At 35.3% G+C, this 13,051-nt stretch overlaps 1 protein-coding gene, 1 long non-coding RNA gene and 2 other non-coding genes across 4 annotated transcripts; 3 read left to right on the forward strand and 1 right to left on the reverse strand.

Annotated features, from left to right (window-relative positions):
- The first annotated feature begins 613 nt into the window (after positions 1 to 613).
- LOC145113301 (uncharacterized) lies at positions 614 to 3,655 on the forward strand. The gene is made up of 7 exons (XM_079049410.1): positions 614 to 923; positions 1,133 to 1,290; positions 1,351 to 1,902; positions 1,959 to 2,042; positions 2,199 to 2,320; positions 2,861 to 3,332; positions 3,449 to 3,655. The coding sequence occupies exons 1-7, from the start codon at positions 614 to 616 to the stop codon at positions 3,653 to 3,655; spliced, it is 1,905 nt and encodes a 634-aa protein (XP_078905536.1).
- A 4,252-nt stretch (positions 3,656 to 7,907) lies between these two features.
- On the reverse strand, positions 7,908 to 8,522 carry LOC145117418 (uncharacterized). Its single transcript, XR_013712648.1, has 2 exons — positions 8,378 to 8,522; positions 7,908 to 8,112 (listed from the first exon to the last, which is right to left on the reverse strand). It is a non-coding gene; the product is annotated as an uncharacterized LOC145117418 (long non-coding RNA).
- A 3,781-nt stretch (positions 8,523 to 12,303) lies between these two features.
- On the forward strand, positions 12,304 to 12,432 carry LOC145118154 (small nucleolar RNA snoR86). The gene has a single exon (XR_013713131.1). It is a non-coding gene; the product is annotated as a small nucleolar RNA snoR86 (small nucleolar RNA).
- A 153-nt stretch (positions 12,433 to 12,585) lies between these two features.
- Positions 12,586 to 12,712, forward strand: LOC145118155 (small nucleolar RNA snoR86). The gene has a single exon (XR_013713132.1). It is a non-coding gene; the product is annotated as a small nucleolar RNA snoR86 (small nucleolar RNA).
- The last annotated feature ends 339 nt before the right edge of the window (positions 12,713 to 13,051 follow it).

The raw sequence follows: 13,051 nt of genomic DNA on the forward strand, positions 1-13,051 counted from the left end.
CATGTTTAATCTTATAAAAGCAACCTCCTAAGCTAAAGGCATCACAAATCAGGTAACTCTACCACACATTTCCTAAGGGATCGTTGGCCTATCAACTAGCATGCAGTTCTATCAACTCATAAGATAACAGCTCGGCACAACGCATAAAATAAGTAGAGATATTTTGGGAAATCACCGCCCGAGCTCTGGCTGATTGTACACATTGCTTCATCTGGTCTTTCTTCCCTGAAATTATTTGTTTCTTTTCGAAAAGTTTTTATGAAAATCCTCATATCATTAGTTTGAGTTCGAAATCCCACAAGTGTTCATCCAAATCCCTCAAACTAGGACTCTGATACCAATTTGTAACATTGTTGAAGAATCTGAGGATCTCATTGCTGTAAATTAGCCTAGATTAGTTGTATTTTAATCAAGTTAATCTTCTATTTATTGCTAATTTCTCTTTCCAAGTTTAATCCTTCTCATCCCTGTATATAAAGGGCTATGTATCTATAAGAAAGATATACAGAAAAATATTTCATTGTATCTTTTGTGTCTCTTTATGGTATCAGAGAAGAAGAGGTTTTGATTTCTCTTTTCTCCATCATCTTTACTCACACTATTTTCTTTCTCAATGGGATCTGAAGGTTCTAGTGTCAACAACAATTCAGAAAATCAAGACCATGCCCGTGGATCTGTTGTTCCTTTTTCTGGGAGTGACCTTTCATCTCTTCACATAACAACTCACAAACTCAATGGGCAAAACTACCTACAATGGGCTCAATCAGTAAAAATCGTCATCTGTGGGAGAGGTAAACTTGGTTATCTCACCGGTGATCTTCCTGCTCATTCTTCCACCGACCCTACTTACAATACATGGCAAGCTGAGAATTCTATTGTTCTCGCTTGGCTTATCAATTCAATGGATGCAAAAATCAGTCGGCGTTATCTTTGGTTCCAAACAGCCCAATAAGTGTGGGATGATGCTCGTCGGATGTATTCTGATATTGGAAATGCATCCCAAATTTTCGAACTACGTGCCAAACTAAAGGAAATCAAACAAGGCACCATCTCTGTCACTCAATATTTCTCCACTCTTCAAGATCTGTAGCAAGAGCTTGCTCTGTTTCTTGATGATATTTAACATGTGCAGAATGTAATGTCAAAGTTCGAAAACAGGTGGAAAGAGAGCGTGTCTTTGACTTCCTTGCTGATCTCAACAGGAATATTGATGAAGTTCGTGGCCGAGTTATTGCTCGGGACCCCTTTCCATCCACTGAAGATGCGTTTGCTGAAGTACGACGTGAGGAAGTACGTCGGAAAGTTATGCTTACTGGTGAATCACCTCTTCCATTAACGACTGTAGTTTAGGATGTATCCGCTCTTGCTGCCAGCCGCTCATCAGATCGTCCTCGTGGAAATCAGCCCTGGTGCAATCATTGCAAACGTCCATGTCATACTCGTGAAAAATGTTGGGTTCTTCATGGCAAACCATCGAATCGGCAATCTACAACTCCGCACGGTAAGTCAAATCATGTTCAAACCGATGAAAATGCAGTCCCATCTTTTCCATTCAACCAAGCTCAAATTGCTCAAATCTACAAACTTCTAGAACAATCACCACCGTGTTCTATTGCTCAATCCACCATTGCTCAATCTGGTACCGTTCCTTTAGCCTTTTTCTTATCTAATCAAGCATTGGATCTCTGGATTGTTGATTCTGAGGCATCCCATCACATGACAAGTAATACTTCTTTGTTCCGTGACTATATACCTTGTCGTTCTGGTGCTACTGTTCGTACAACCAATGGTACCCATGTCCCAATTGCTGGTTCATGGACAATTACACTATCTCCCAACATAGTTCTCCAATCTGTTCTACATGTTCCATCTTTTAAATGTGGTCTGATTTTTGTGGGAAAAGTGACTCGTCAGAATAATTGTTTTGCTCAATTTTCTCCTATTTCTTGTTTTTTCAGGACCAAACATCGGGGAAGACGATTGGCAGTGCTAGGTTTCACAATAATCTTTATTATTTTCAGAATAATAACCAACAATCTCCTGTGTGTATGTAGTATTTCTACTTTGTCGAATTCTATCTCCCAGGAAATATTGTTATGGCACCAACGTATGGGCCATCCTAGTTTCACTTATTTAAACGTTTGTTTCCTAAGCTATTTTCTAATAAAGATGTTGATTTTGATTGTGATATATGTCAGTTTGCCAAACACACTCGTGTATCTTATTCTCCAGCTCCACGTGTCTCATCTACTCCATTTTTCCTTATTCATAGCGATATTTGGGGACCATCCAGATTTTCTACATCCTTTGGAAAAAAATGGTTTGTGACCTTCATTGATGATCACGCACGAACCACTTGGTTCTACTTACTCAAAGATAAATCGGAAGTTACTCAAACTTTTCAATCATTTCACAAAATGATACGTACTCAATTCCAAACAAATATTCGAATTCTAAGAACTGATAATGGCAAAGAATATTTTAATTATGTTCTTGGCAACTTTCTTCAAAAAAATGGTATTATCCATCAAAGTTCGTGTGTGGAGACACCACAAAAATGGTGTCTCAGAACGCAAAAATAGACATGTTCTAGAAGTTGCTCTTGCCCTAATGTTCACCATGCATGTCCCTAAACATTTATGGGGAGATGCAATTCTTACTGCAACTTATCTTATTAATCGTTTACCTAGCCGTACACTAAAATTTCAAACTCCTTTAGATGTTCTCAAAAAATCTACATCTTATTTTTTCAATGATAACCCACTTCCGCTAAAAACATTTGGTTGCCAAGCCTTCGTCCATATTCATGAACATAATCACAACAAGTTAGATCCTCGAGCTATCAAAACTGTGTTTGTAGGATACTCTCCAACCCAGAAAGGGTACCGTTGCTTCTGTCCAACCACGAAAAAACATATGTTTCGTGTTATGTGACATTTTTTGAGTCAAAATCTTTTTTCTCCACAACTCCGCTTCAGGGGGAGACAAAAGAAGAAGCAAGTAGTTCATGGGATCTCTCGGGATCAAATACTCTTAATGTTGTCTCGGACATAGTCTCTCCACCTGTTACTCAACAATCCTCAAAACCCTTAGACACTTCATACCCGATTGAACCCAACAACTCAATACCTCTTACTCAAACAAACGATCTCTCCCCACCACATCAAACACAACCACAAGAACCTTCAAACCTTGTTAACTCCAATGAGCATCTCCGTATCCAAAAAGTTTACTCAATAAAGAAACAAATTCAGACAAACAAGGAATGTGTGAATCCTTCAAACTGCCATGAGTCAGACCAGGTGCTTGATCCATCACCACAAAAGAGTCAGGTGAATCTCTTTCCTGTCCTATTTCTTATTCTGATTTGGATTTGCCTATTTCTGTTAGAAAAGGTGTTCGATCATGCACGATACATCCAATTTCCAACTTTATCTCTTACTCAAAGTTATCACCATCATATCGTGCTTTCACTTCTAGTTTGTCTAGTATCTCTATTCCCAGGACAATCGAAGAAGTAATGACTAGTCATGAATGGAAAAAAGTTGTATTGGAAGAGATGGCTGCACTAAAACAAAACCAAACTTGGAGCATTGTTGATCTTCCACATGGAAAACAAACAGTAGGATGCAAATGGGTGTTTAATGTAAAATAAAAGGTTGATGGCACAGTTGAAAGATACAAGACAAGGTTAGTTACCAAAGGGTTCACATAAACTTATGATATTGACTACACTGAGACCTTTTCCCCTGTTGCAAAACTCAACACGGTTCGAATCTTACTTTCCCTAGCAGCAAATTTGGATTGGTCTCTTCACCAACTTGACATAAAAAATGCATTACTCAATGGCAAACTTGAAGAGGAAGTTTACATGTGTCAACCGTCGGGTTTTGAATTAGAACAATCAGGAAGTAACACGGTGTGTAAACTGAACAAATCCATTTATGGCTTGATGCAGTATCCACATGCATGGTTTGAATGTTTTTTTGGGAGTAATTAAGAAGAACGGATTCACTCAAGGACAAGCCGATCATACAATGTTTTTCAAGCGCTCAAAACCCGGTCCACCATGACAGGACGAACCATGTTGAAATATATTGTCATTTTATTAAAGAAAAATTGGATGAGAAGATCATCAGAATAGAGTATGTTCCAACGACTCACCAACTCGCCGACCTCCTAACGAAAGGGTTACCCGAAAAAACTCTGGAGTTTCTGCTTAACAAGCTTGACCTCATCAATATCTTCAGTCCAAGCTTGAGGGGGAGTGTTGAAGAATCTGAGGATCTCATTGTTGTAAATTAGCCTAGATTAGTTGTCTAATTAGTTGTATTTTAATCAAGTTAATCTTCTATTTATTGCTGATTTCTCTTTCCAAGTTTAAGCCTTCTCATCCCTGTACATAAAGGGCTATGTATATGTAAGAAAGATATACAGAAAAATATTTCATTGTATCTTTTGTGTCTCTTTAAACATCTAAATTTTCATACCAAATTTTTCAGTTTTAATTAACTAAAAACATTTTTCATAAAACCCCATATCAATAAAATCACAAGTATCAAATATAAATCATCATCATAATATCAGAGTGTCCTAAAATATTCAGAATCATAAACTGCAGGCGAATGTGTACAATCAAGCATTCGCCTTCCTGCTATCATTAGAAGTAGTTGAAACACATTTAATCCACAATTGTAAGCATTAAGCTTAGTGAGTTCCCCAAAATACCACATACAACACATCACAAACAAACAACTATGGGTTATCAGCAACCTTGGAGACTACTTGAAGTCTTAGTGGGCAAACAGCACGTCGTGTGGATTACCAACAATCCTGGACACTACCTGAAGTCTCAACACACACAGTAACACATTTCACAGTAACATCAAATACACCTAGCTGGTCAACACATATATTCTACCACACATGTAAGTATAGTGAGAAGACTCATCTCGCACGAAAGACTAATAAAACTCACACCCGAACTGTCGGAACCATACTCTGCCTATTAATCACACCAAATAACCCTAATGAGCAGTTAAGTTAATTATCCAAACTCAACTTGTCCGAAGCCAAGTCTAATCCATAAATTGGGCAAAGACCATTTTGCCCCTTCTAAGACCAAAACCCTCACAGTTGACCAAAAGTCAAAATCGATCAAAAAGTAAAAGGTCAACACAGTTGACCTTACGCTCTACGTACCAAGGCACTACGCATGACGTAGAGCACAAAGCCTAAAAACTAGCTCATAGCTGGCTACACTGGGCGTAGCCAGATTTCTGCATGGCGTACTCAGCCTAAACTCAAGTCTTAACTTTTAAGATCTTAATCATTAAGACACTTCACCCCAACCTCAAATCTGACCCTATAAAGTCTCCAACTTTATGCCTTTACATGGCTAAAGAGAGCTCAAACCCAATACCCTAACTTCTAACATCACCAATAAACTCATAACTCATGCATGGATGAAAGGAAATGACCAAGCTTGCATTTTTATGACACCATGAACTAAAAAACGTTTGAAAGAATAGTTCAAATGGTCTGGAACAGTTCATACTCACAAAGACCAAGGTCTTGGGAAAAAATGAACATGAACTTAAACCCTAGCAAGATCTAGCAAAGTAAGCCTCAACGTATGAACTTTATACCTTCTGTAGATGAACAATGAGGTGTAGATTCTGGATCCAAGAGCTTGAATGAACCACCACTTCTCCAATGATCTTCCTTCACCACCAAGAACACCAAATATCACTCAAAAGCTTCAAAACTCACACTTAATATGTACGGTTTCGATATCAAGGCTAAGAGGGGTGGAGGTTGGTTATAAGAATATCCAAGAGGACTTAATGTCCTTAAATAGGGGCCACAACCCTAAATTTTAGGGTTTTGGAACAACACGAGTACACCTTGTGTACTCAACTAAGTTGTGATCCATTTAATGACTTACACCCTACGTACACTTCATGCACGCCCAACGTAAGGACCTATTTTGCAAGAAATGTCGTTGAAAATGAAAATACTTGGAAACGGGTGTTACACGACAAAATGAATGAGAGTGTGACATGTGCCAATATTTTTATTTATTTGTTAAAGTAGAATATAATTTGTTAAACATATGAGATTGTCAATGACAATACTTGTTTTTTTTAGAACAACAAATATAATCTAATTATAAATTACTCATATTCATGCATCTATAGTATATTATAAAAGAAATTTGGTTTGCTATAAATAGATCGAATATAATAATAATATAATTTTAAGACGTCTAAACATTTAATTTGAATATACAACAAACCATCAATATAATAATATTATAATTTAAGTTATCCAAATGATAATGCCTTTACATGGCTAAAGAGAGCTCAAACCCAATACCCTAACTTCTAACATCACCAATAAACTCATAACTCATGCATGGATGAAAGGAAATGACCAAGCTTGCATTTTTATGACACCATGAACTAAAAAACGTTTGAAAGAATAGTTCAAATGGTCTGGAACAGTTCATACTCACAAAGACCAAGGTCTTGGGAAAAAATGAACATGAACTTAAACCCTAGCAAGATCTAGCAAAGTAAGCCTCGACGTATGAACTTTATACCATCTGTAGATGAACAATGAGGTGTAGATTCTGGATTCAAGAGCTTGAATGCACCACCACTTCTCCAATGATCTTCCTTCACCACCAAGAACACCAAATATCACTCAAAAGCTTCAAAACTCGCACTTAAGATGTACGGTTTCGATATCAAGGCTAAGAGGGGTGGAGGCTGGTTATAAGAATGTCCAAGAGGAGTTAATGTCCTTAAATAGGGGTCACAACCCTAAATTTTAGGGTTTTGGAACAACACGGGTACACCTTGTGTACTCAACAAAGTTGTGATCCATTTAATGACTTACGCCCTACGTACACTTCATGCACGCCCAACGTAAGGACCTATTTTGCAAGAAATGTCGTTGAAAATGAAAATACTTGGAAACGGGTGTTACACGACAAAATGAATGAGAGTGTGACATGTGCCAATATTTTTATTTATTTGTTAAAGTAGAATATAATTTGTTAAACATATGAGATTGTCAATGACAATACTTGTTTTTTTTAGAACAACAAATATAATCTAATTATAAATTACTCATATTCACGCATCTATAGTATATTATAAAAGAAATTTGGTTTGCTATAAATAGATCGAATATAATAATAATATAATTTTAAGACGTCTAAACATTTAATTTGAATATACAACAAACCATCAATATAATAATATTATAATTTAAGTTATCCAAATGATAATGCAATAAGTACAATTATTTAATACACAATACCAATCAAACGTCTTATAGATCCAACTCCTTATCTTTCCCCATATATAGGAAACACGATATTTAAATTTTAAATACCAAATACCTTTTAACTATATAGACAACGACAAACCTAAGTGGTTTCCAAGGGTCTCAGGTCACCACTCCATTTCAGCCCGTTAATGTATTTTTTTTTCTATTAAGGTGTAACGTCTTTAAAAATTAGTGTCACTGCTATTTTATAGGTCCAAAACAAAAATAACACGGTGCAACAAATACTAACTCACAACTATAAAAAAAATCAGCCCAAACTCATAAAATAATAACCCAAAAGTAAATAAAAATAATAGCCCAAGTTAGGGGTTGTTTGATAATTGTTTATTGAGTAAGAGTTGACCGAGTCAAAACTTGATTGGGTCTTAAGTCTGACTGTATTTACATATGACTGAAACATGTTGTTTGATTATGTGTTTGACTGGCTGTGATGACTGCTGAAAATGACTATTTACCCTTCTGTTTTATTTTTTTATTCGTATGACAAAAGAACAAAAGCCCAAAAAAAAAAATACATTGCAATTTAGTGTATGTTTTAAAAAAGAAAGTGACAAACAAACCAAATCACATTTTTATGTAGTGCATGTTTAAAAAAGAAAAAAAGAAAGTACAATGGATTTTAATAACCTTTTTCACCAATTTATTTACAATAAACTAGATAACAAAACCATGTTACAAACAGTGATATACCCCCAAAATGCGCCCTTGCATCTGAATGGTGTCTATTAGTCGCTTCTTTCCTCCTTCAGTGTCCTGCTAAGCAACATTTAACAAAAACTAAACATAGATTTCTGGATAGCCAAGGAAGAACATGGAAACGAGATGGAGAACATGTGACTGAATGAAGTACATCAAAAATCCAATCTTCACCCAAACCATCAAACATCCAACTAATTTCATGAATCGATTAAACATATAACTTATTTCATCCATGAATCGATTAAAAACACCAAAAATCCAATCTTCACCCAAAACATCAAACACCAAACTGATTTAAAAAAAGGAGAGAAGAAAGTACCTGATAGGCGGAGGCCGGCGGACGTTGGTGATGACAATAGGAGGAGGTAGGCGCTCTGCTTCAGGCGACGACGTCGTGGCAGGAGGGAGGAACAGTTTCAAATTCTGTGTGGAATAAGGAAAGGAGGAACAAAGCTGAATGATGAGGCGTTTTTTTAGGGCATAAAAGTCTTTTTTTAGGTCAACCACATTTCAAGCATGGACCAAGTCTTGAGGTGGGTTAGTGATTCCTTACCAATTCAGCCCAAATTGGCCCTTATCAAACAAGCTGACCGGAACGAGTCAGCCAAAAATGCTGACCAGACCTAGTCAGCTATGTATCAAACACATCCTTAGTCATTAAACCCAATTACCATGTGAGTTGTGACCCATCAATATTTTAATGAAAAAATAAGAAGCAAATCAACAATCGATCGACTTTTGCTGATGCAAAGAGTTGAACGAGTGAACGACACACAAAAGAAAGAAAACCCTTTGTGAAGGCTTCAATCAACAAAAGACCTAAGTGGTTCCTGGGGGGTCCCGGGCCACTACTCCATTTCAGCCCTTTAATGTATTTTTTCCCTATTAAGGTGCAACATCTTTAAAAATTAGTGCAACTACTATTTTATAGGCCCAACTCAAAAAATAACATGGTGCAACAAATACTAGCCCAAAACAAAAAAAAAATCAAAAAGTAAATAAAATATTATCACAAGTTAGTCATTAAACCCGATTCCCATGTGACTTGTGACCCATCGACATTTTAATGGAAATAGAAGAAGCAAATCAACAATCGATCGGCTTTTGCTATTGTGAAGAGCTGAATGAGTGAACGACACAATAAAGAAAAAAAAACCCATTGTGAAGGCTTCATTCGATTCCAAGTTCTAACCAAGCTCCAAGGTATTTCGACTTTGAGCTTCAACTTCTAAGAAAATCGATTTTTAGTGGCTCTCTTCAAACCCTACAATGAAACAAGTAAGTATTTATATTTTAGGTTTATGAAATCACTCAAATTAGTTGATTTTTCGTTAAATCTTCTTATTGTTTAGGTGAAATTAGTAGTTGTTTACCTTGAAAGTAGTTGTTGACTTGTTGTTAGACTTGTTTCCATTGATTGTTTTGCTAAGTTGTTGCGTTGTTGTGTTGGTACTTGTTGATATTGAATTGTTAGGGTGAAATTGGGTCTTTTTTTGGAAGAACAAGCATCGATGAATCAAGTGTTGGAGGATCCTCCAAAAGACCATACTCCAATGATTCAAGTTTTTAAGGATCCTTTAAAAGACCACGCTCCAATCAATCATTCCCTTATGATGCAAATCCATAACCTACAACTACTCCAATTACAAGTGTTGAATTGAAGGATCTTCTAAAAAACCTGAGGGATAGACCAAATATTACAACTTACAATACAAATCAAATATATGAAATAAGGAGGGCATATTTTCTTCAAGGACTTTGTCAACCAAGGGGTCATATATTCCATTTAAAGATAAGAGATGCTACGGGAAAGTCAAAGAGAAAGGGTGCAATAGACAATTGGAAATGGTAAACTTGAAAACGGAAAAGGGTTAAATCAAGAGATCTCTCTTAAGAGCAGGAGATACAAGATGTGGTTCACATTACAAAACAATCACAAGTTTAATGAACTTATTTGTGGAAGTTCTTCTTGTTCTTGCTTATGCCGAAGAGGATGAATCCACTTTAAGTAACCGAAATCAAGCATTTGGTATCTTAAGATATTTCAAGACACTTAATTTCGTGTTTCGCTTACATTTGATGTACGGAGTTTTACACCTTACGGGCGTATTTTCAAAGCATCTTAAAAAAAAGGATCAAGACAATTTAAAAGCATCTTCTTTTGGTTAGAAGGACAATAGATGCATTGAAGTCTTTAAGCGAGACGAGGTTTGATAAAATTTTATCCAAGGTATTATATTTTTGTCAAAAACATAATATTAATATTGTGGATATGAACCAAAATTATGTCACTTCGAGAGGCTGTAGGACCAAAGTTACTAATCAATTTCATTTTGAAGTTGAAATTTTCAACATGGTTGTGGATATGCAAATTATAGAATTCGGGGACCGATTTAGTGGCTTAGCACTTAATTACCAGAATACTGGGTTTTGAGTTATTGTGATTTATTTGCTAAATTTGACAAAACCAAGTTGTAAAAGTTGAGTGAGTTGTACAAAAAGGATTTTGATGATTCGGAGATGATGCAACTTGATGGTGAACGTGGGATATATTATCACTATTTGCATATAACCGATTCATTAGTTTGAAGGGAATTTCTGACCTTTCTCGTATGATGATGGAAACGAGGCAACATCATTCTTATCCTATGGTTTATAGGGTGTTAAACTTGGTTTTGGTTTTACCCGTCGCAACCACAACAGTCGAAAGATGTTTTTCCGCAATGAAACTTTTAAAGATGGTCTTGTATAACAAAACATGTGATGATTTTTTGAATCATTATTTGTTATGTTGAAAAATAAGCCTTATGAAAGTGAAGATCAGAGATGCAATGAATCAGTTTCAAAAATGTATACACGTAGATGTCAAATTTAAAATTTAAGATGTGATAGATCAGTATAATGTACTAGTACTTTAATTTTTTTTAATGTTGTTATATTTGGTCGGATTTATTTTTGGTGCTACTATTAATGAAAATTTATGCGTCCGCTAGAAAAAGTATAACAAAATTTTTTAATTTTAAATAATACTTTGGATAACAATACGTCATAATTGTATAAAGTCGAAATATACAGACCTTCCACCGCCAAAATTTATGCCACCGTGGAAGTGATTAACATGTATTAAATAACTATTTTTGATAACAGAAAATCAAGTTTTTTAAAATCAAGTTTTTTAATTTAAACATCGTACATTTCATATGGATAGTGGCACCTCTTTCAAGAAACCTAAGTTGTTCCTTTGGAATATTTTTCTCAAAGAAAACTATTCCACGAGAACAATAATTTTGGATGAGCAACTTTAGGTGGAGTTGTCCAAAGGAATATTAGATGACAATACAAACAAAGCAGTTCCTCAAATTAGCATTATCAGCTGAAATGAACAATGTGCTCCACCGCTTTGCACGAGTTTGTTATATACCATCACAAATGAGTTTGGTATACAACCATTAAATTGTATGCAACTTAGTTATTTATACACTACAATTTTCTTGTTAGATTACACATAAGTTATTTTCAAACAATTTATTTCTTTTAAAGAAAAAACATAAAATTTGATTAAAATAGCCATTTTAAATATCAACTAAGCATAAATTGGAGTAATTGACAACCTCAGTTTCATTCCTTCCAAGAACATACCATGGAAGAACATTAAAACAATTCCAAAATGCTTTCTTAAGGATTTGTTTTACTACAACTTCATTCCTTCAAACAACATACCATGGAACATCATAAAAACAATTCTATAACCCTTTTCAAAGGTTTTTGTGTCCTCCTGCTACTTTGCACGTATACACAGCTAGCGTTTAAAAGACACTTTAACTTTCAATTTTAAAAACAAAAAACAATATTTGATACACTTGGTCTACATATCCCATACAAATATGTTAATTAATATAATATTGGATACAAGGACTAGTTAGGTTTAACTTTCATAAGATTGGGCCCTTTGATATTTGGGCGATGGCCCTGGCCCATTGGCATTTTAACCTCCACTCAAATTTAGGTCTAGGGTTATCAGCCCTATATATATGCTCACATCGGATAAATGATAAAACATCATCTGCATCGTCTTTTCTTTTTCGGCAACTAGAAACCAGTCTGCGATCTCCATCTATTTTCAATTACAATCGATTCATATTAGTATTTTAGGATAATTTTATGTTTGTTCTTGTTAATTTCTTGTAGTCGTTGATCTGTTATTGATTTATTTAAAGAAGAGAAATGGAAATAAGCCAATTTGCAGAGCAAGGGCGCCTATGAAATGTGACGAAACTTGCATTGAAGGTTGGCAAAATCAAAATAGTTTCTGCGATTCTCCGTGCCTATCGAATCTCTTGATTTTGAATACGGCCTCGAACAAATCGCTACATTTGTTTAAAATTTTCTTCTATCATACGATCTTTTTTCGACTTTTTAATCACCATAGATTCTCTCTGTGTATTAGTGTTATATTTTTCCTCTCTATGATCAATTTTAGCAATTTAGGACATATGATTCATTAGATCAGAAGAAAGCCAATTTGCAGAGCAAGGACGCCTATGAAATGTGACGAAACTTGCATTGAAGGTTGGCAAAATCAAAACAATTTAGCGATTCTCCGTGCCTATCAAATTCCCAGTTTTGAATACGGCCTCGAACAAATCGCAACATTTCCTTTAGATTTTTTTGTGTTCTTGTTTTTGCTAATAATATGAATCTTTTGAGGTTAGGATCCTACGTAGAAGTTTCTTGATTGAGCCTTACTGAAACCCGTAGATTATTAGAAAATTAACTGTTAAGAATATCCAAAGAAAATCTTGCTTCGCATGACAAGTTTTTATAAGAACGCCAATGTATCACATTTTGTACAAGATATTATGCGATTTTAGTTCTGATCAAGATTGATGTCTTTAACTATATAGTAAAATCCTCATTTATTTTTTCATACACAAACATATATCCAAGACGTTACAATGTTTTTGACCAAAACCAAAGTTTTGTTTTGTGCTGA

The sequence above is a fragment of the Lactuca virosa genome, chromosome 5 (genome assembly GCF_052849685.1).
Source record: "Lactuca virosa cultivar CGN04683 chromosome 5, Lactuca_virosa_CGN04683_v6, whole genome shotgun sequence".
In the NCBI taxonomy this organism is placed as follows: Eukaryota; Viridiplantae; Streptophyta; class Magnoliopsida; order Asterales; family Asteraceae; genus Lactuca; species Lactuca virosa.